Here is a 22,473-nt window from a genome sequence, read left to right as displayed (position 1 = left end):
GGCTTAGCAGCAGGCACCTGGGTTCAAGTCCCACCAACTATCACATTGGTCAAGCTTGACTTTGGGCAAGTTCTTAACCGTCTTAGGCCGGTATTTCCTAAATATAGGGACGCGAAGAGCGCTGGCCCTCTGAGTGTTTCCATGGAGATTAAATGAGGTAGTGCATGTAAAGTGCTCAGTACAATGCCTAGCTCATGGTTTTAGTGTTATTACTAGCTGCTGCTATTGGTTGTCAAAACATATTTGAGAGATTTCAGTGTTACAGAAATCCTGAATCTAAACACACACCTTCCGCACGGTGTTCCTCCCTTCTCTGTTCCTTTCATTAGGGATTGGTAATTTGACTGATCAGTTACTCAACCTGGAGCCACTTTTCATACTCGCACTCCTGTAACTCCCTCAGTCCTCACATACATCCTGTCACAAAACCCAGTCGATTGTACTCACCTCTCTCTCCTACACTTCCGCCACACTGTTATCCTTAACCAAGTCTTCACACAGAGACACTGGTTACCCAAGAACCCTGTGAACTGGTTTTCCTGCTTCTGATTTCACCCTCTTCCAAACCGGGCTTACTGCTACTCAGGAGATGTGTGTGTGTGTGTGTGTGTGTATATATATATATATATTTTTTGAGTCGGAATCTTGCTCCGTCACCAGGCTGGAGTGCAATGGCGTGATCTCACCACAACCTCTGCCTCCCAGGTTCAAGTGATTCTCCTGCCTCAGCCTCCCGAGTAGCTGGGATTACAGATGTGCACCACCAAGCCCACCTAATTTTTATATTTTTAGTAGAGATGGGTTTTCACCATGTTGGACAGGCTGGTCTCAAGCTTCTGACCTTGTGATCTGCCCGCCTTGGCCTCCCAAAGTGCTGGGATTACAGGCGTGAGCCACTGCACCTGGCCAGGAGAACTTTTGTAAAATTCAAACCAGAGTATTACTCCCTTGCTCAAACCCTTTCTCTGTCTCCCTCTTACTATCTGTAAAAAGCCAAGCCCAAATTCTTTATTATGGATAAAAAGGCCCCTTATGGTATGACTGCTGCCTAGTTGTACACCTTTATCACTTGTGTTGGCAGGTCACCTCTGCGTTCCAGCAATGCCAGCCTGCTTCCCAAATGCCCCTCTGTCTCCTGGCCCTCCATGGAGTACAGAGCATGTATTGCTCTCTCAGTCTAGAACTCTCCATCCCTGTCTCCTTAAGGAGTCCTAGTCATCCTTTAAAACTAAACTCAAAACCATCTTCCTTGGGAAGTCTTCTTTTAACAAGGACTGGGTTAGCTGCTGCTTCACTGTGTTCCCACGACACCTTTGCTTTCAAGATCATGTCAATTTTTTGTTTTCAGGTCTGTCTTCTACAGTAAGCATATGACATTTTTAAAAGAAGGGACTGTATCTTACTCATTTTTGTATGTTCATATTGAAAAAAATGACTGGAGAAATTAAAGAATGGATAGATGGGTAAATGGTGGTTGGATGGATGAGTGAGTGAATGCTTGGGTAGATGGGTTGATGGATAGATGGATGGTGGTTGGATGTACAGATAAATGAACAGTTGGATGGATGAATGGTTGAATGGATACATGGATGAATTCAATGAAGTGGCAAAAATTTCTAATTATATCTTACACCCAGGTACATCCAGAAAGGCCTTTAGTGGTTCCACAAAGACAAGGGCCTATTTCTTGGTGCTTCTCAGTTCTGGCTGAAAAATCAGTGTGACTTTGCAACTCAGCAGCCAGTTGGTTTTTTTACCTTTGTGCTCCCCATTGTTGTATTAGGAAGGCTGAGAAGGAGTTTTGATCTGAGCGGGAGAGGGAATACCTAGGAAGGCCTTATCCTGTCATTGCCCTGGCCCACATCTCGTTTGCTGACTTTTTCAGTTCTGTCCTCATATGAGTCGCATTCAGTCCTGTTCTCCATTCAGTAATCGTGGATTTACTACCAGCTTGAACTATGGCAGGAGATCTCCACCTCTGGGCCCAGAGTAACAGAACAGCAGATGGCATGAGTGCACTGTGGCCAATAGCCACTGTCTGCACCCGGCACTTACCTGTTTATCAGGAGAACAGCACGTCTCATTCTGTTCATTTTCCTGTTCAGGGGCTGCTTTCATAGCGGCCACATGGGAAGCGTACCTTATACAGCTTGGAGCCTTCATCACCTTTTCAAGGAAGACTTTCCAGGCCGGGCTGTTCACTCAGTAAATATGAATAGATCCTGGAGTTACCTGGAAATACAGTATCTAGCTCCTTCTGATATTGAGAACCAGGAGGCGACCTGCCCAAGCTCAAGTGGAAAGGTCCCAAGGCTTTTGGGATTGCCCCACCCATCTCCCCCAGAATCCTCATTCAGGGTTTATGAAGCAGTGGGCAGCGCACAATTGACTAAATTTGGTTGTATTTTTATTTTTGTCCAGCCACAAATACCGGCAAAAAACAAAATGATTCCTTCCCTTCCAGGAGCCTTGGAGCCAAGCTGGTTTTATTTTTAGCTTCAACTCTGGTTTAGGGTTTTCAGCAAACTGAACACCCTACTCACTGCAGACAGCGGCAGGCTGGGTTTTAGGATTTTTGCCTAGACTGGAGTGTTGGTTCTCTGAATGTAACTCTTATAAGGCTTATACAGCTGTGACAATAGAGGGTGGGTCCAGACAGACCCACATAGAGACCCAGTTCCTGCCTTGGGGACCTCCAAGAGAGTTCTTTTTCAGGGAGGCCCATGTACACAGAGTGGTTCATTGCCTTGGATGGGTTGCAGGAAGTGGCAACTGTGGATGAAAAGAAACAGAAAAATTAAGAAAGGGAAAGGGATAGGGAGCTGTTATTTATTGAAAGGCTTCGAGTAACATGGTGGTTCAGAACTAGAGCTCTGGAGTCTGACCGACTGGGTGCAAATCCTGCCACTACCACTCCCTGACACTGTGGCCTTGGGGATGGCTTGACCTCCCCAGGCTTCAGGTTCATTCTGTATGAGACAGGATTAATAATGACACCTACCGTGAGCACTGCTGCAGTTGAGATCCTGTCTGTGTAGCGCGTGACATGGCGTTTGACATGCATGTAGAACTCAGTCAGCACCATTATCATCACTGTTGCCATGCTCTTATTGCAGTGCTGAACACTTGCATAGACACTGTGTCATTTAAGACTCACCGTAACCCATTTTGCAGACCCAAAACTGAGGTCCAAAGGGCTAGATAGCTTGCCTCAGATCTCACAAGGGCACAATATAGCCAGACCTGTGCCCAGCCCCAGTGAATCCCAAAGACATCACATCAAGCCTTCTCCAGTTCCAATGGCTTCCAACTGTTATCACTGAGAACATGGGAACTACTTGAAACATAAAAATAGATATTGCCTCATCCTGCTCTTCCCAGAGTTCCCCACTTTTTTTTTTTTTTCTACTTTAGTGACAGGAACACACAAAAAGCAGATACTGGCAGTGGTCGAAGAGCACCAGGCAAAATCAGAGACAGACAGTGGAACAGTGGTTGCCAGGGGCTGGGAGAAGGAGAGACAGGGAGTTGTTGTTCAATAGGGACAGAGTTTCAGTTTTGCAAGATGAAAAAGTTCTGGAGATTAGTTGCTCAATGATGTAAATATACTCAACACTACTGAACTAACTACACTTTTAGTGTACAGTTTTTTTATTGCTAAGAAGATAAATCTCATGATATGTGATTTTACAGCAATTTTTAAAAAATAAAGAGAAAGCACTGGGCTAGGAGTCAGGCTTCCCTCAGCCGGGTACGGTGGCTCACTCCTGTAATTCCAGCACTTTGGGAGGCTGAGGCGGGCAGATCACTTGTGGTCAGAAGTTTGAGAACAGTCTGGCCAACATGGTGAAACCCGTCTCTACTAAAAATACAAAAATTAGCCATGCGTGGTGGTGCGTGCCTGTGATCTCAGCTACTGGGGAGGCGGAGGTAGGGGAATCACTTGAACCTGGGAGGTGGAGGTTGCAGTGAGCCGAGATTGCACCATTGCACTCCAGCCTGGGCAACAGAGTGAGACTCCGTCTCAAGCAAAACAAAATAAGAGTCAGGCTGCCCCAGAGGTGGCCAGGGAATTAGAGTTTATCTTATCCAACTTTCCAACCTTTCCTCCTTGCCTCCTCCTAATCAGGAGTCTCGTGAATGGCATCCCTGCCCAATGCTTACCCACTCGCTGCATGGCTGTCAGACTGAGTAGCACCCTCTTGACAGTGAGCTTATTATGTGAAGTCTTCAATGCTTCTCTCTCCCATGCTTTGTCCTGCTTGGCCTCCTTCTAGTCGCTCATCCCTCTAAAGTTGTTGTCCATAGACCTAGGAAGAAAGAGGGGGGAAATGGGAGCAAAATCCCAAATAGGGAAGCATGTTTGCTTGGTGGCAGGGGAAGGGGGCCAGGAGCTAGGGAGAAGCTCACCTTTTCTATTCCTTAGTTTGCTTAGCTCTCAGATGGGGATCATATAGTTATACCATGTAATAAATAGGACACACTCAATTCACTCTAAGTAGAAAAATTCATCAGGCTATGAACTGCTCTTTGGCTCTGAAGAATTCTGGGGACTGTGGGGTGTATGCTTTAACCATGGTTTAGGTGGCTTCCCATTTCCCTTGCTAGGCTGTGTCACCTCACTAGGGCAGAAGGGCATGGGGCTAGCATGCAACAGGGCCTCTCTCTTGGCCTAATGCTCCCAAGAAAGCAGCCTTCATGAGATCATAATGGTGACTCTGTGTCACTTAAAAACTCAGGTGGCCTTTCTGTGGGTGTTTAGCATTGACCATGCTTAAGAGAGACTGATTGGCTCTGTTGGCCAACATCCAATGTGAGCCATCCCTACTGGGCTGATTTTTGCCACAAGCCCCACCTCATGCCCAGACCTTGGTTCCTGACCCAGCACGTACTTCTCCATGAGTCCCAGTGGAGACGGTGATAAGGATCTCTAATACTGTTAGGGGCTCATGAAAATGTTTTAATTTCTTCTAATATTGGAAGACAAAAATGAACTTTTGGGTAGAAATGTTATGTAATGTTAATATATTTGCATTTATACCAACATAGTTATAAAATATAATATGAAAAATTTTTTTGATGGAGAAAGCAGCCCACAAAGGCAAAATTGCCAAGGACCCACAAAACTCACAGTGGAACCCTACTCTGGTCCACAGAGCCAAGATGGCCAGAATTCCATTTTGTTCCTCAATCCAAGGGGATCTGCCATGCCCTCTTCTCTATTCCTAAAGCAACTGCTATCTGCTCCCATGATCACCGTTTAGGATCCTGAATATTTCCTCTGATATTTCATTTATGGTTTCTTTTTCTTCTTTTTCTTTCTTTCTTTCTTTTTTTTTTTTTTTTGGACACAGTCTTGCTCAGTCACCAGGCTGGAGTGCAGTGGCACGATCTCAGCTCACTGCAACTTCTGCCTCCTGGGTTCAAGCAATTCTCCTGCCTCAACCTCCCAAGTAGCTGGGACTACAGGCATACACCACCATGCCCAGCTAATTTTTTGTATTTTTATTAGAAATGGGGTTTCACCATGTTGCCCAAGAAGGTCTTGAACTCTTGACCTCATGATCTGCCTGCCTCAGCCTCTCAAAGTGCTGGGATTACAGGCGTGAGCCACCGTGCCTGGCCCCTTTATGTTTTTAGGGGCATATTTCACATGCTATTTCCATCACTCAGCAATAGCTACATGGAGCTCATGGCGAGAAAAGTTCAAAAGTCTTGTCTGGTCCATGGGAAGGAATATTGTGATCCATTAGTGATGTCTGTCCAAGATCACAGCTGATGGAGGCGTGGCAGCACAGTGCATGTGCTGTGTTTTTACTTTTGACTGACCTTTGCTTTGCGTTCCCAGTCTGACTCTAAGCCCCACCGACAGGGACTATACCTTACATGTGTTGAGCAGCCCATACTGAAAGATGTAGAGTCTCTTAATGCCTACTGATTGATTGACTGATTGATTAAAGCGGTATCTGAATACATTTGATCTGGTTTAATGTCCCCTTGACATCCTTCCATTCTCTTTCCTCTTTAGGCGCCTGAACAAGAATAAGCTCCAAGTCCTTCCAGAATTGCTTTTCCAGAGCACACCGAAGCTCACCAGACTGTGAGTAGAGTTGCCTTGTGTTCTTTACCTTGTGCCTTGCCTGGCTTTGGTGACGCGGAGGATGTGGTTTGTGGAGCGCCGTGCCGTGTGGAGCTTGGCAGTTAGGCCCTGACATAGAGACTTGGAGCAGGGCTTTGACCTGACGTCCACCCCCAAGCACTTCCAGGCCTGACTTCTTGCTCCTTCTCTCAGACATCGGCGGCTTGTGTGATCAGTGAGGACTAGTGATGTGTGGTAGTCGATCAATGGCCTTGCAAGGAGGGAGGAGATGCTTCCATTTACTGTGGGTCTGAACTTACTTCAGGGAAATTCCCTGAGCTGGGGTTTGAGATAGGTTTATTCACGCGAGACTGCCAGTGGTCTCAGAAGACAACGGTTTGGACCAAACACGGCAACCTTATCACCTTACTGGTTGGAGCAGCTCCTGCCTTTTCCTTTTTCCCCACTTCCTAGCGCTGCCAGTTGAGGAACCCTGGGTCTGGGGGTTTATGATTTTGTGGGAAAAGGAAGAAGCATGTTGAATTTTGCTTTATCCTTGTCAGTGGTCCAGGGTAAAATGAGGAGAGGGGAGAGTTGGAGATACCTCTATTATTCAGTGGGAGAGTTTGGAAGCCCAGGAGCTGGAGTTGCAGGTGACAGTGGAGACTGTGATTCATGTATTGCAGACGTCAGGCAAGTGCTAATTAAATTATTGACAGTGAACCCGAAATCATGCTGGTAGTGACTCAGTTCATGGGGTGTACTGGATTGCCCAAGGCTCACCTTTCTGAATGAAGCGACACAGTCCTGGATGGCTTTGCAGTCAGGTAGCAAGATTTACAGCCTGGCTGGGAAGACTCTAACATTGCAAGGAGGCTCCAATGTTTTGGCCACCATTCTGATTCCCAATGGTTGCATTTAATGCCTACTTGTGCAGCCAAACACTGCATACAGGCTCTGGGATAAATTGGGAAACACGAAACACATGTCAGTGTGTGCACTTACGAAGGAGTTCTGAATTAGGAATATATATTTATATATGTCTATACACACAGCCACACACACACACACAGAGACTATATACATAAATTTATTTTAAAAGGGCACTTTGCTGGAACAAGAACAGGCAAGGGTTGTCTGGTATTCCAGTCATGCAGTGGTCTTGCTTGCCTTCTGAACTTTGTCGGGTCTCCTCTTGCTGTGTGCCCCGTTTCTCTGGCTCAGTCGCCCTAGCTGACTTTGCTAAATGTAGGAAAGGCTATACCCTCCTTTTTACTCTTCCAGTCTGGGTCTGCCTGGATGGGCATGGGGGCAGAGGAAATATTGTTCAGCAGCCCGGCGGGTCCAGAAGAGCTGGATCAGCTATGCCAAATAGGCATACCAGAAACCACCCTGGTTTGTAACATCCCCTGCCTTGTATAGCTCTGCCCTTAGATGCTCACATAATCACCATCTCTCCACCCAGTACTGCATTGCACCTTTCAACCTGCTCTTAACTAAGTACTGCAGCAGAGTATATACTATTCATCTGAGAAATGAGCATCAGTTTAAAGGCAAAGGGAAGGTACCTGTGAGGCTGGAATGCTGGACGACTTTATGTGGGTGGGGTCTGAGCATCCCAGCGGCTGCAGGTTGTCAGGTGGGCTAGTTCTTGCTCACAGAAACCTTCCCATGGCTATCAGGTGATGGCCATTTTTTGCAGAGTTGGTCTTGATCCAGGCAAAGTAGGAAGTTCAAGTGGTGATAACGGGTCTCTGAGATTCTGGGAGCCAGGGACGTGGGCATGAGGAACCTATGAGTTATGTCCTCTGCCATGTCCTGAGAGAGCTTGACAGAGTCACTTTTCCTTTGGTATCTAAATATCTTCATCAGTAAAGGGAGATACCCTCTCCTCCCTTTTACCTACCTCGTAGAGGAACTGTAAGTATCCAGTGAGATCATATGGTGTGCATGTTTTTTTTTAAATTGCTGTATAAGTGTAAGCACCAAGGCAACTCTTATTACTCCTACAGTTCCCGTCTTTACCACCTCAGTTTCTGATCTCCTTTCTCTGGGAGGCATGAAGAGACTAGGAGTTGTGATAAGCATTGAGGTCAATTACGCTGAGCTTTTGCGTCAAGTCAGAGAACTGCAGCTGGGAAAGCAGGGATGACATTTGACTCATTTAGGTATCCGTCTCTTGCTGGGTCCCTGTCCGGGGGTAGTTTGGCACACGTAGGCGCTCAGTCAGTGATGGTTGAATGGGTAGATGAATAAATGAATGATATAGGCCTAAGGATAGAAACAGCGCCCTTGGCGAGCTTTGATTCTTTTATCCACTGTTCATTCATTTATTCGTTCACTCACTCATTCAGTAAGGTTTTCCCTGCGTGTCTGTTCCAGCATGGCCTCTGTTCTGGGTGCTGAGCTGTAGACATGAAGGATGTCCAGTTCTCTGTGTGCCCTATTATGACACACTTTGAATGGCTGCCAAAAAGCTGAGAGCTAAATATAGTTTTTTTTTTTTATTGAAGCAGCTATGTTAACCCAAGTTTGGGCTATAATCAGCAATCCCTTTTTCTCTCTGGGCTTGATCTTTGATTTTCCTTAATGGCCCTCTGTGTCTTTGTCTTATTTTGTCAGCCACTCCAGAGCCTTTTTGGAAGTAAGCAGGGTACAAATTAGAAATCAATAACTGTGCAATCATGAGTGTGTGTACATATGCCACTGGCTCTGTTTTAAAAGAGCACTGCATCTCAATAGGCACAGTGAGGCATTTTTCATGCTAAATGTGGGTTCTACGTGGCTGGCTACGCTAGAGTATGCCATGTGGGATAAACAAGTCTTGATACTACTTTTTTAATTTGTCGTACAGGCAAAACTACTTAATATTTTGTATTTATCCAAAGAATATCTCTTGGAAAGTCTATAGTCATGTAATAAAAACAGGCTTTGAATAGTAATGAAAAGGGAAATAATATTTATGAGAACTTATGCTGTGACTATAACACCACTCACTAGCAAGTGACAGAAGTTAGTTTAGCCCAGAGAGGCAATATATTGATTCACATAGCTGAGAAGAGCAGTAGTAGTTATGAATGGCTTCAGGAACAGCTGGATCCAGGGTCTTGCAGATGTCATTAGGTCTTCATCTTGCTCCTTCACTCCCTTGGAACCATGGACTTGTTTGTGAGCTAATGCAAAAGACTCAAAATGCACTAATTCAGAGATCCTGGTGAAGAGGGACTTGGTCAATGTTCCTGTTGGAAAGAACTGAGGGTAGACTCTGATTACTTAGCTTGGTCATATATGCCCATGTCCCAGCCAATCAATGTTGCTAATGAGATGGTGTCCTCTGCTGATCAAGCTGTGTTCATCCCACTTGCTTAGAGAATGGGCTCCCCACAGTAAAGAGTAATTCTGCTATCAGAAGACAGAAGAAGGGATGTGAAATGCGAAAACAACAGATGTCTGCTAGTGTATTGAGCATCCACTGTATATGCAGTTCCCTGTGCTTTGAGTACTTTGGATCCTTACAATAGCACTTCCAGATAGGTAATAGCACTAGCAAACACGTTGAGTGCCAGGTGCTGTTCTGAGCACTTCGTGTCTATTAACTCATTTGATTCTCCTGACAACTCTGTGGGATAGGCACTATGGTTAGTATTGTTCTATACATGTGAAACAGGTACGGAAAGGTTAAAGAATTTGAACACTATCAGACAACTACTTAGTGGCAGAACCAGGGTTCACATTTGGGTAACCTGACTCCAGAGTCTGCATTTGTCTCTACTGGGAGTTCCCTGCCTAATCCTCAATCAATGCTCTCATTTTATAGATGAGGAAATTAAAGCTCAAAGTTTAGATTATTGCATATTACTGCATATATATATATGTATATATTATATATCCCATCTATCTAAGAAGCAATACTGTACTGGGCACTTTGCCTCAATGCTTAGACTTAACCATCACAATGATCATGCAAAGAGAATCATTATTAAATCTATTTCTAAAGCTTAGGGGTATCTAACTTACCCATAGTTGTATAACTAGGATGCAATGGAACTAGGACTTGGTACACATCTGGGTCTCTGCCAATTCCTTATGTTTTCTAGCATACCACACTGCCATGCTAACTACCATGGGCAGCTGAAGTTATGCTCAAAAGGATTGGTGATGGACCTGTCATATATCTGAGGGTTTCCCTTAGGACTTTGCTGGCTACCCTCCGTGTACCCATCGTCACAGCCAGTACCATCTGACCCATGTGTGTATTAGCGGGGTATCTGTCCTCTTATGCTGTTCAAACACACAGAGCATGAGCCATAGAATCCCAGAAATCCCAGATCTTGGAAGTGCCCTGAACTTATATTGCTGTGGTCTGCAAAATGCCCAGTGAGGTCTCCACCATACTTGGGTCACTCAGTAAATATTTGCCCCCTGACATCCTGACATAGATCATGGTCAAGTGTGGAGACTGGGCTTCTGTTCTTTCTAGGCTCCTTGCAGCACCTGACCCAGAGCAGAGGACAGGAGGAGGCAGTCAAGTGAAGGGGTTAAGGGACTGCCCACTGTGTGTCCTGAAACCTTTGGCAAGTTACTTAACCTCTCTTGTCCCAGGTTCTTCATCAGTAACATAGACAATGGTAGAAATGACTTCTCCATGTTGTTGTGAGGATAAATAGGAATTATCTGGGGGAAAAAATTGGCATTGAACAAAGCACATAGTAAATACTGCATGGAAGATGGTCACGGCTGACCTTGACTGGCCAGCTGATGAAAGCAGTGCATACGCTGAGGCGTTGGGCTCTGTGGTATAAACATTGCAGCACCTAGGGAAGGAGTCCAGTCTCCAAATTAGAGGCGGGTTGGATGAGCACTGCACTTGGAGTGGGAAGACCTGGGTGGTCATGCTGGCCCTTCTACCTGTAAGCTGTGTGGCCCTGGGCATGTTACTTGGCCTCTCTGGGCTTCATCTAGCGAGGACAGGATGGAGCATGATCTTGCATGGCCTATAGGCTATTAGTTTCTCCCTTTGCCATCCCCTTCCAGGTTTTTCTTTAACCTACCCATGGGAGAGACAGTGAAGGATTTCTAGTTATTTAAAGGCTGACTGGTTAATATTGCCAGAAATTCTTTAGAAGGAGCAGAAGGCAAGTTGCAAACAGTGATTAAAATCCCCTGCATGGCTGGGTGCAGTGGCTCATGCCTGTTATCCCAGCAGCTTGGGAGGCCAAGGCAGTCGGATTGTCTGAGCTCAGGAGTTCGAGACCAGCCTGGGCAACATGGTGAAACTCCGCCTCTACCAAAAATACAAAAATATAGCTAGACATGGTGGCCTGCACCTGTGGTCCCAGCTACTTGGGAGGCTGAGGTGCAGGGATTGCTTGAGCCCTGGAGACAGAGGTTGCAGTGAGCTGAGATCACACCACTGTACTCCAGCTTGGGTGACAGAGTGAGACCCCATCTCAAACAAACAAAATATACCCTCTGTGTTTTACCAGATTAGAGAGCTTTCATGGGGGCTGAGGGACACATGGTTCACAACTTTTTTTTTAAGAATTTATCATTGCAGTCGGGAGCGGTGGCTCATGCCTGTAATCCCAACACTTTGGGAGGCCGAGGCGGGCCAATCACTTGAAGCCAGGAGTTTGAGACAAGCCTGGCCAATGTGGCAAAACCTTGTCTCTACTAAAAATTCAAAAATTAGCCGGGCATGGTGGTGCATGCCTGTCATCCCAGCTATTCGGGAGGCTGAGGTGAGGATCAATCGCTTGATCCCAGGAGGTGGAGCTTGCACTTAGCTGAGATTGTGCCACTGCACTCCAGCCTGGGTGGCAGAGCGAGTCTCAAAAAAAAAAAAAAAAAGAAAGAAAAAAAGTTTATCTTTGCCATATAAGGATGAGCAGTCCAAGGGGCTCCTTTCGGCCCACCTATCCCAGATTCAGGTTCAAATAGTCTGTTCCATATTTGGTAATGGTTTAAAACTTACAGCTGCCGCCGGGCACGGTGGCTCACGCCTATAATCCCAGCACTTTGGGAGGCCAAGGTGGGTGGATCATGAGGTCAAGAGATAGAGACTATCCTGGCCAACATGGTGAAACCCTGTCTCTACTAAAATCACAAAATTAGCAGGGCGTGGTGGCGCACGCATGTAGTCCCAGCTACTCAGAGGCTGAGGCAGGAGAATCACTTGAACCCAGGAGGCAGAGGTTGCAGTGAGCTGAGATTGCGCCACTGCCCTCCAGCCTGGTGACAAAGTGAGACTCCGTCTCAAAAACAAACAAACAAACAAAAAACCCATAGCTGCATAGGCAGTTGTACTTGCAGCCAGGTGGAGGGCTTATCTATTCTCCATTCCCTTCTATGAGGTATTTGACAGCTTTAAAAAAAAAAAAAAATGCCACTGAGGCTAAACCTGCTGTCGTTCACTTGGGCAGTGGAGTTGCAAGTGACTTGGAAAGTTAATCCCCAGGCACTCAAAAACTGTATGCAATGTGGCCAACCAACTTAGCCCCGAGTCACTGGCACTGTTATCATGGAAGAGCAGATTCCCCACCAGAAAGTTCAGCCTGGGCAACATGGTGAAACCTGCTAGCCTGCTAGTTCAAGGCTGCTAGACTCCAGCTTCCAGGGAATTTGCTTCCCAGAGCTGAGTCCTCCTCTGAACTTTTATCTCGGCTGGTGCGCACTGCCTCTTCATATTCACCATTTTCTGCTTTTATCATAGGTGTCATGTGTACATGCTCCAAGCCCACACAAATTGGAAGCTGCATTCAGAACCATGATCTCATGTTTCTTTGAGGCAGTCCAATATTAAAGCAAGGATCAGAAACTTGGGAACCAGACAGACCTGGGTTTGAAACCCCCCTTCTGGTGACCCTGGGCAAGTGACCTCACTGTTTTCAGTCTTGTGTTGGTTAGCTATACAATAGGAATGCTAATCATAGTTCCTACAATAGCTTGCTCAGCTACCATCACACAATACCACACGCTGAGTGGCTTAAACTACAGAAATGTATTTTCTCACAGTTCTGGAGGACAGAAGTCCGAGATCAAGATGCTGGCTGGGTTGGTTCCTCCTGGCGCCCCTCTCCTTGGCTTGCAGATAGCCACCTTCCCTGCTGCCGCCTCACGTGGTCGTGCCTCTGTGCTAGCATACCCCTGGTGTCTCCTCCTCTTCTTATGAGGACACCAGTTATGTTGGATTAGGACTCCACCCTGCTGGCCTCATTTTAACTTGATCACCACTTTAACAACCTAATCTCCAATATGGTTATGTTCTGAGGTATTGGGATTAGGGCTTCCACATAAGCCTTTCGGGGGTGGGGGGCAGGGGCAATTCAGCCCTGATCAGTTCCCAAATGTGTGTGGTGTATTTGCTAGGGGTCAGGTGCTCTGCGAAGCGTTTCACCTATATTCTCTCACTCCCTCTCAGATGTCAGAGGTAGACATGATATTATCCCCATTTTAGAGAGACTGAAACAGAGGCCTAGAGATTTAGACAGCTTGCTCAAGGTCACAGAGCCAGTAACTGGCTGAGCCAAAGTTGAAACTCAAGCTTGCCTGACTCCAGAGCCCACATTCCTAACCATGATTCCTGTACTGTACTACTGAGAAGTTAGTAACTAAAGTGCCAGGTGCCTAGTTACGAATTCAGTGAATGCCAGCTCCTTTATCTCTATGAAGCCCTAAATGAGCTCCGAGTTGTTGAATGACTGGAGCCGTGCACCTCTAGGTAGTGCTTTCTGCTACTCACAGAGCCCTTTGCAGCCACCTTCGTCTTCCAATTCAGCACTAAACTTTAAAACATAACTACATGCAATATGTGTCCCTATAAAACTCTGCATTGATGTGAAACAGTGCTATAAAAGTGAAAAACCAGTGGAGAAAACAAAAACCATACTACCCAATTTTCCAGTGGAGTTGTTATCTGATGTGGTGAAATGATAATAGCACAACAGAAAAACCAATCCATCAGGCTGGTGGGGGGCTTCAGAGACTGCCCGCCTGCCTGAAGCTGGATGCAGAGACCTGCTCCCTTGTGTGCCGGCCCAGATTTCAGAGGCCAGAGATGGCAAGACCAGCTTCACCATCTCATAGGTGGGGTGATGTTTTTCAGGGACACAACCACCTGAAGCTCATGGAAAATGTCCTTGCACACTGAGTCCCCATTTCCTGATTTTTCTCCCTGTTCCCCCAAACGCTGAATGCTGCAGTGAGGCCAGCCTTGTGTTTGTCTTATGGCACATGTCATCAATTCCAGGGTTTGTCATGCTTTTGAAGACAGGTTTTGCTTCAATCTGTGTGTGGACAGAGAATGGATTATGGTGGGTGCTGAGTCATTCTCTCTGTAGTATCTGAAGCCAGTACCAGGGATGAAGGTCTGGGAGGTGTCATCCCTTTCCTCCAATAGGATGTGTCCAGCTGAGCATAGAAGCCTGTGGACTTACCACAGAGTTGATAACAAGGTTAACATTTAAATGGCCTTGTAGATTCTGCGTTACAGAATTTTTGAGCTGGGAATAGCAATCTAGACCTGTGCTTCTGAAACTTTAGTATGTATCTGAACACCTAAGGATCTTGTTAAAATGTGAATTCTGATGGTGTGAGTCTGGAGTGTGACCTAAGGATCTGCATTTCTAACAGATTCCCGAGTGATGATGCTGGCCTAGGACCACAGCAGAGCAAGGACCTAGCCTATGGTTGGTTTTCAAACTTAGCATATAGAAGCAAATCTCTTGAAACGATGGTTAAAATGCTGTATCCCAGGCCACACATCCAGGAAGTCTGGTTCATTCGATTTGGAATGGACCAGGGGATTTGACTTTATAAATAGGCACCCTAGGTGATTTTGTTATGTGTCACTTAGGGGCATACTTTAGAAACATCGATCTCATACAGCCCCTGTTACTTTATATATTTTGAAGGAAGGAACCAAACATCTTTTGAGCACCTAATGTATGCTAGGTACCTTATGTTGATGCCAACTCCTTCAGTCCTCCCAAGAATCCTGCAGGAAAGGTGTTTTTAGGTCTGCTACACTGATGATGAAACTGGGCTTGAGTTTCACTCACGCACCAGAGGTGAAGCCAGGTCTCTCTGACTTTCTCACCCTCTTACTCCCTGTGAGTTTTTCCCCTACCTTATGGTGTTCTTCCTATGCAAAAACACATCTTGAATGAGAGAGAGATAACAATCGTAAATTTATGAAGCTTTCATGGTTCAGTATTTTGAACTTATATGCTCCTATGAGTATATATGAGCACATGCTCCTATCTGAGATCTAGGATATTAATACTTGAAACATTGAAAGAAAAAGATTTATAGACCTAAATACATGCTAGCAAGTAGACCTTTCTAAATTCCCTACGATTTATCAAAGGCAGAGTTGGGTTTTACGTTTTTTGTCTCTTCAGCCCTGTGGACCAGCAGAAGAGTTTTCTAAAGTGATCAGGCAATACTTGTACTGAGAAGTACATTCTGCCAGCTTGGAAATTGTTTTTAAATTTTTTTTAAGAAGGAAAGAAAACCAAACTGTGACTTTACAATGCTTTGGAATTACAGAATATGCTTGTAATTTTTACAATTCTGCACAGACTTCTTTGCCACATCTGGTTGATATTACTGGCAGGGATATATGGGGGAATAAACCATGGGCTGGAATGTGAAACATCCCACAAAATGAGTTTCTTATAGGTTGCTGCATAAAACATTTTGAATCTCCTTCTCTGTGGAAGGGTGGCTTAAGTGATTTCATGGATTTAGTATTTTCTTTGGTTTGAAGGTAAGGGTTTTTGCTGGTTTACTTGGTGGGCCTTCCAAGATGGTTTTCTGAAGATATTTGTATCATCCCAGAGTCATGCCATGGACCAGACTGAGAAAAGCCATCCTTTAAGGAAATCAGACCAACCTTTGTTGAGCAGCACTGGACCATTAGAGATAGTGGTGAAATCTAGGACCAACTGAATCGCTCACTGCAGGAAAGGAGGAATGTAGGGAGAAAGGGTTGTATGTGTAAGGGCTTCAGAAAAACCTCGTCAATCTTAGCCCTGGTGGTACATTGAACAGCTGATGGCAAGACAAGCTCACCTTCTCGCACCTACAGCTGAAAGCCTTCATACATCAGTACACTCTCCTTTACTACACATGAAAATAGTGAGTTAGGAAAATGGAAAAATAAAACAAACACCCAGCTGATACTTGGAACTCAGTCAATTCCCTGTTAACATTCCTGCCCCATTTCTAGGAAGAGAAGTGTGTGTCCAGGGACAACTAAAGCATTGTTGAACACCTACTGTGTGTGTGTCACTCCAATGTGCTGGTGGTTGGGATGCTGAATATAGAACTCAGAAATGTCTAACCTGAGCCCAGTGGGTGTAAGTGTGGGCTTCTTGCCACCTGGCTCTTTCTCAGACTTCCTTGGCTGGGACCCACCTGCGGAGTTGAAACTGTGACAGCTGAGCCCTTTCTGCACAAAACTAGTGCTGCTCTCAGCACCCTGTGACATGTGGTGGGGTTGGCCAGCCTAGGCAGGGTTTTGTGGCATCACCAAGGGTGCTGAAATAGTCATCTCTTTGTTAAGAATGAGGACCAGAAGCCAGCCTTCACCCATACCATGGGTTCTTCATTCTCTTTATCTGGAGTTAGAAACTATCCATGGAATTAAATATCAGGGAAATACTGCATTGTATATAGAAAAATAACAACCTTTTGAGGTGAGCAGAACCCAAACACACATTCTTCAGTTGTCTGAATGATGCAAAGGTACCCACATCTAATAATCTTGAAATATTTGTTCTTGAACCACATTCAGCATCAACAGAAACATTTCTAAAGAGCCTAATTATCTCTCATTTTCAAGCAACATTTGGGAATCCCTCCAGGGGACAAATAGTATTTTAATTTGATGCCCCAAATTCTAGCATAATTTCAAATCACCAAAAACATCTGTAACTTTGTCTTTCTTCTGGCTTTCCTATGGACTCAGTATCCTGGATTTGAACATTAAATTCCATTTGTAAGGTTTGCAGTTCACTTACAAAGTCCTGGAGGTTGAGGCCTGTAATGAAAGTGTTGACGCAATATTAACAACAGCAAAGCTATGATAACACAGCACTGTCCAAACCAAATAGAAATGGAGACATTTAAGTCAATTTCACGCTCCTTGCCTGAATTTGGTGTGCTGGACCTGAGTTTTTGATTCATGGTTTAGAATAATATTCTAATGTTTTATTCATGATGTTTCTTTCTTCCCATCATTCCTTTTCTAATTCTCCTCACCCTGCTTATGGTGATGAAGCCTGCTTAGAAGTGTGCCCCGCCGCCCCTTGATTAGCACTGCCTGTTGCATAGCCAGAAACTCTCCCCACGGTTGGCCAAGTGGAATATCCTGCTATTGAACTGATGGTTTGGCCTCTCGGTGTGTCTGGGGCTCTGGACTTGAATTTTTAGTCAACGAGTCAGCTTTTGATTGAAATATATGTTGAATCATGCCAACATTTCTCCAGATAAAGGGAGCATCTTGACTTTTGGAGGTAAAAATGCTCAGTCTAAAGAAGAAAACTGGATTTTGAAGAGAGTACAAGGATAACCTAGGACTAATCTCCTCTATCTCAGCCTCATTCCATTTGGGATTCATGACACTGTGTTGTGGATCAGGATGCTCAGATAAATCTAACTTCAATAATTTTTTTTTTTTTTTTTTTTTTTAAGATGGAATCTCGCTCTGTCACCAGGCTGGAGTGCAGTGGCACGATCTTGACTCACTGCAACCTCCACCTCCCGGGTTCTAGCGATTCTCCTGCCTCAGCCTCCTGAGTAGCTGGGACTACAGGCACGTGCCACCACACCCAGCTAATCTTTCTGTATTTTTAGTAGAGACAGGGTTTTACCATGTTGGCCAGCATGGTCTCGATCTCTTGACCTCGTGATCCACCCACCTCAGCATCCCAAAGTGTTGGGATTACAGGTGTGAGCCACTGCACCCGGCCAACTTTAATACTTTTTAAAAGATGAAAACCAATGTTAGCAATCTAGAGAGAAATGCAGAATCATCAGTTTTCTTGATATCATTGCTCAAATAGTCTTCTTCCTATATCTGTCTCCCACTCTGACTCCTTATTGTTAAAAGCACAGGCACATACACCTAACATACCATGCACACACACATAAAACCTTCTCTCTATAGGAGAATCCCAGACCAATAAATGAAAATCCTTTTTGGGCTGCTGAATCAACTCACAGATATAATTTCACTTTAGTGCTAGACACTGACTGTTAAATTAACTCAAATTATTGGGCAATGCTATGGTGAGATATTAGGGATTAGAAAGGCAGCCACAGTGATGGTTGAGAGAAGCTCTTTGACATCTTGGCTCATAATTGGTGTTTTTGGTCCATAGAGATGATAGTGGCAGATCTGTGTCAGAGACAGTAAATTATTCCTGTAAATGTTTTCTGGCCTCCAGGGAGAGCTCTCTTTTCCCTGGAAGAGATGTGCATGGGTCAGGCTTCCACCTGAGACCTTCGCGGACTTTCATTTCATGTTAGAACTCAGAGCAGACTGTTGCCAACCGCCAGTTCTCAAGGGCGTAGCTGTTGAACAACATTATCTTAGGAAATAATTGTTAGGTGTTCTATTGCTAATGGTATTCTCTGCAGATCATTTTCCCTATGTGTGACACTTCCTTTATTTAAATAAAAGTGAAGGATGGGAGATCATTAGGTCTAATGGGGCTGGAAAAGAAGCAGCAGGGAAAGACAGAGTTGCCCAGGGAATATTCTGTTCTCCAGTTCCTCCCTGAGTAGAGGGCTGTTGATGTGAGTGATGTGCATATTGGGTAGAACTTGCCATCTCTGTCTTCACCATGCATTACCAATGTGTTCACCACCTTTTGTCTCTGTTGCCATCACCGTGGACCAGCAGTCCTTCTGGCTGGATTTCAAGGACCTCAGTAATCTTCCTGCTGCGTCTCCTATTCCTGTGTTGTTCACTGTCAATCGAACAGCTGCCATTAGTGTTTTAAGGCAAATTGGATCTCCTCTTTCCCCCAATTAAAAGTTCCAGTGACTTTACGTAGTCCTGAGAGAAGAAATCCTAAGCTCCTGCACTACATCATCTGGCCCCCTGGTACTCGTCCTAGTGCCGTCTCACGCCACCCTCCCCATGTACACCACACTGAAGCATCATGAGCCTTCTTCCTGTTGCTCCAACAATTGCATTCTCTTCTTGGCTTTGCTGTTCCTTCTGCCTGGAATATGCTGACCTCAAATGTCAGTGTGGCCAGATCCTTCCTGAAATTCAAGTCCTGGCTCAGCCATCACTTCCTCAGAGAACCCTCTCCTAACAACCCTGTCTGCAGTCATGGTCCCCTTCCTTATTGGTCACTGCCTACAAGATGATCCTGCTCTATTTTTTCATAGCACTTATCACTACCTGAAATTCTTTTTGCTCATTTATTTGTTTACTTGTTTGTATTTTGCTCTTTCATCCCCCTAGTAGATTGTAAGCTTCTTGAATGCAGGGATTTTATCTGTTCTGTTGACTCTACAGTCAATCATCTACCACTGCATCTAGCACATGGTGGGTACTCACTACACACTCTGGAAATGAGCAAATGAGAGAAGGAACCTGGTCTCTCCAAAATCTGCTATTCCTTCTCATTATATGGTCAAAGGTGCCTTTTGTTCCAAACAGAGCTCTCTCCTTGTTGCCCTGCAAAAGCCCGGAATGACTATTTAACAGCATGTGCGCGCGCACACACACATATGCTTATGTACACTCACACAAGCACACACAAATGAGAATAAAACTAACCCAGTGCGGGAGGATTTCATACTCCAACAGTGGGTCTCCCACCAAAGAGAAAGAAACAGCCCATGCTAGAATCCTCTTCAAGCAGATGTGAGCCAGTGCTTGAGACTGAGAGCTGGGGAGGGGAATGTTGTTTTTGATGCTGTTTCAAAGATCTGGGAATAATATTCTGCGATACAGTGAAATGAAAAGATAAGCTGTGTTGGCTTCATCTCCAGGCCTCATTGATTTTTTGACTTCTAATAGACATTGAAAGGGATTGTCTAGCTATTGGAAGCCTCAACTTAGTGAAGGCTTTACAAAAATAACCTGTGGAGACTCAAACAAAAACCAAACCTTGGTCTGGAAAAAAAAAGAAAAAGGAATAGGTTTCACTAATTTATTGAACATTGACCTAAACCTCCAAATTATTTTTTTTTCTTGATCTGAGATCTAAACCAGAGGTTGTTTGAAATACCTCTGGTGAATTAGTCCAGACCTGAAATGAACCATATCTTCTAAAATAATTGAACCAGAACCACACTGGTGCAACAAAATATTAATGTTTTCCAAACTAACTCTGAGACACTCGGGCTTGGTGTTGTATAAAGCTGTACCACCAACCTACTGTTGGTTCTTCTCCTACATCCTGCCCCCCCGCCATCCCTACCTGTCACTTCTCCTTTCTGCAAAGCTACCATCATTCAATCATGGGCCCGTCACCCACCTTGCACTGAAGAATGTAAGCTCTTGAGACTCTCTTTATTTGCTCAAGAGCAATAAAGTCAATGAGAGAGGCTGCTGTTAGGAACAACCTGACTTCATCACTATCTTTAATCCATGTCATAAGAAAGAGAAGAGGTGTCTTATGAGTGAGGATATATTTGTTAAATGAATCGGGTCGGGGGGAAGGGTTATAGAATGGAAAGAAAGGAAGAAAACCTGAAGAATGGAAGAAGGGGAGGAAAGAAGAAAAGATAACAGCAACAATAAAATTAAACAGGGAATGGGGTGCTAAAGATAGAGATATGGTAATAGAAAGGAAAGAAAGAAAATAAGAGTCGTGTGTGTGTGTGGTGGGGTGTGGTATTTCTCAGGTTTGTTTTAGTCTTTTTCTGGCTCCTCCCAAGGCAGCTGGAAGAATCTCTGATCACACATGTGACTCTCCATTCTGTGCCAAGCTCTGTGTAAGCTCTTGTCTCTACAGCAACCGCTCAGTGGGTAAGAAGCCACCTTCATAGAATGCCAGAGCTGAATGGCACCTTCTGGAACTTCTGTAGCAATGCCCTCATTTTACAGTTGGAGAAACGGAGGCATGGAGCAGTGCAGGACTCACAAACCTCAGCACTCAGATTTCTGGTTTGTTGCTGTGGGCACAGCCTAAAGGTACCTGCTTACCTTAGCCATGATTTTTCATTAAGCGACAGGGGGATCACAGAAGACAGAATCTTAGCTTACAAGAAGTAAAAGATTGACGCTTCCCTGGGTTGGGCCAGCTGGGATAGCAGTTACTTTTTTAAGAAAAGGATGTTGATGATACGGGTGATAGATTTGCTGCAGAAACTAAGGATTAGCCATTCTCACCTGTAGAAAAATTGTGAGTGGTTCTACCAAAGCACTAGGACTGCCTCCACGTGGTTGCTGTCATGATGTACTTTTTTGCTTAAAGAAGGGAACTGAAAGGACAAACCTCACATGAGAGTGATTCCAAGGAAAGAATCAACAGAATAGTCAATCAGAAGGAAAAATTGGAGGATGACTCCCTAAAGATTCCACCCTGCTATTGAGATAGTGGCAGTGCCAGCCAAAGGAAGAGTGGCAGTGCCATCCAAAGGAAGGGAAGAGAAAGGGAGTCTCCTTGAGGTGGGGGTGACAGAGACTGCTTCCCAGAGCTCACAGCAGTTCCAGGGAAGACAATTCATTAGGAGCCCAGTCTCCACCCTCTAGGCATTTGAGAAGTTAAAAAGCTAAAATCAGCTTTGTATCAGCATCATTTTCTTTTCCATCCCAGATAGCTACTTCTCCTTTATAAGGAGCCTTTGTATTTAAGAAAAGACCCCAGCCTGGTACTTAGAATCCCACAACCACTGAGGACCTGACCAGGCTTTCCTGGTGGGTAGGGTCACTGCCCCCTGCTTACCTACCATATATAACTCATTTACCTGCAGCTAATTAGCCAGACTCCAATGAAGAGTCCCAAATTGCTATGCTAATGATGGTAGCCCTCCCCTCCCAAGAAGTGCTGATTTCCCTGCTCAGCATGAGGGACTTCAATAATATCTCTTTCCAGTGATATAATTTCATTCCTCCATGGGATGCTGCTTTGGTCCTAGTTCACTTAGCACTAAATCTCTCGTTAGATACTCTCATTACTTAATCTTTTCAGGCCCCAGATCAGCCCGGGTCTCTTATTTATTTATCTGGGGCCCTGTTTACTTCCCTGTTGTAAATTACTTCTGGCTCCTGGCCGTCTGATTGCTGCAGTGATAGACTAATAGCTCAGAGCTACTGCATTTGCCTTGTGTGATGAGGCAAATAATATGCTTAACTTATGGGAGAGAAATGCACCCTCCATTTATTTCAGTGGGGGAAAATATTACTCAGGGGAAAGGGCCAA

The 22,473-nt window shown here is 44.9% G+C and overlaps 1 protein-coding gene and 2 long non-coding RNA genes across 5 annotated transcripts in view; 2 read left to right on the top strand and 1 right to left on the bottom strand.

Annotated features, from left to right (window-relative positions):
- Positions 1–22,473, top strand: part of SLIT3 (slit guidance ligand 3) — a 636,360-nt gene that overhangs the window by 101,565 nt on the left and 512,322 nt on the right. For all 3 annotated transcript variants that reach the window (XM_017960112.2, XM_017960114.2, XM_017960113.3), the window contains exon 4: positions 6,029–6,100. In XM_017960112.2, coding sequence (XP_017815601.1) covers positions 6,029–6,100 — 72 coding nt within the window. The remainder of the gene's footprint in view (positions 1–6,028; positions 6,101–22,473) is intronic.
- On the bottom strand, positions 2,666–4,513 carry LOC103885571. Its single transcript, XR_648717.4, has 3 exons — positions 4,411–4,513; positions 4,165–4,310; positions 2,666–2,772 (listed from the first exon to the last, which is right to left on the bottom strand). It is a non-coding gene; the product is annotated as an uncharacterized LOC103885571 (long non-coding RNA).
- LOC110743575 overlaps positions 20,797–22,473 on the top strand; it is a 62,659-nt gene continuing 60,982 nt past the window's right edge. The window contains exon 1 of the long non-coding RNA XR_002522865.2: positions 20,797–21,242. This is a non-coding gene — a long non-coding RNA (uncharacterized LOC110743575). The remainder of the gene's footprint in view (positions 21,243–22,473) is intronic.

This window comes from Papio anubis, chromosome 5 (genome assembly GCF_008728515.1).
Source record: "Papio anubis isolate 15944 chromosome 5, Panubis1.0, whole genome shotgun sequence".
Classification (NCBI taxonomy): domain Eukaryota; kingdom Metazoa; phylum Chordata; class Mammalia; order Primates; family Cercopithecidae; genus Papio; species Papio anubis.
The sequence above is the reverse complement of the archived record's forward strand: the minus strand, read 5'-3'. Positions and strand labels throughout refer to the sequence as shown.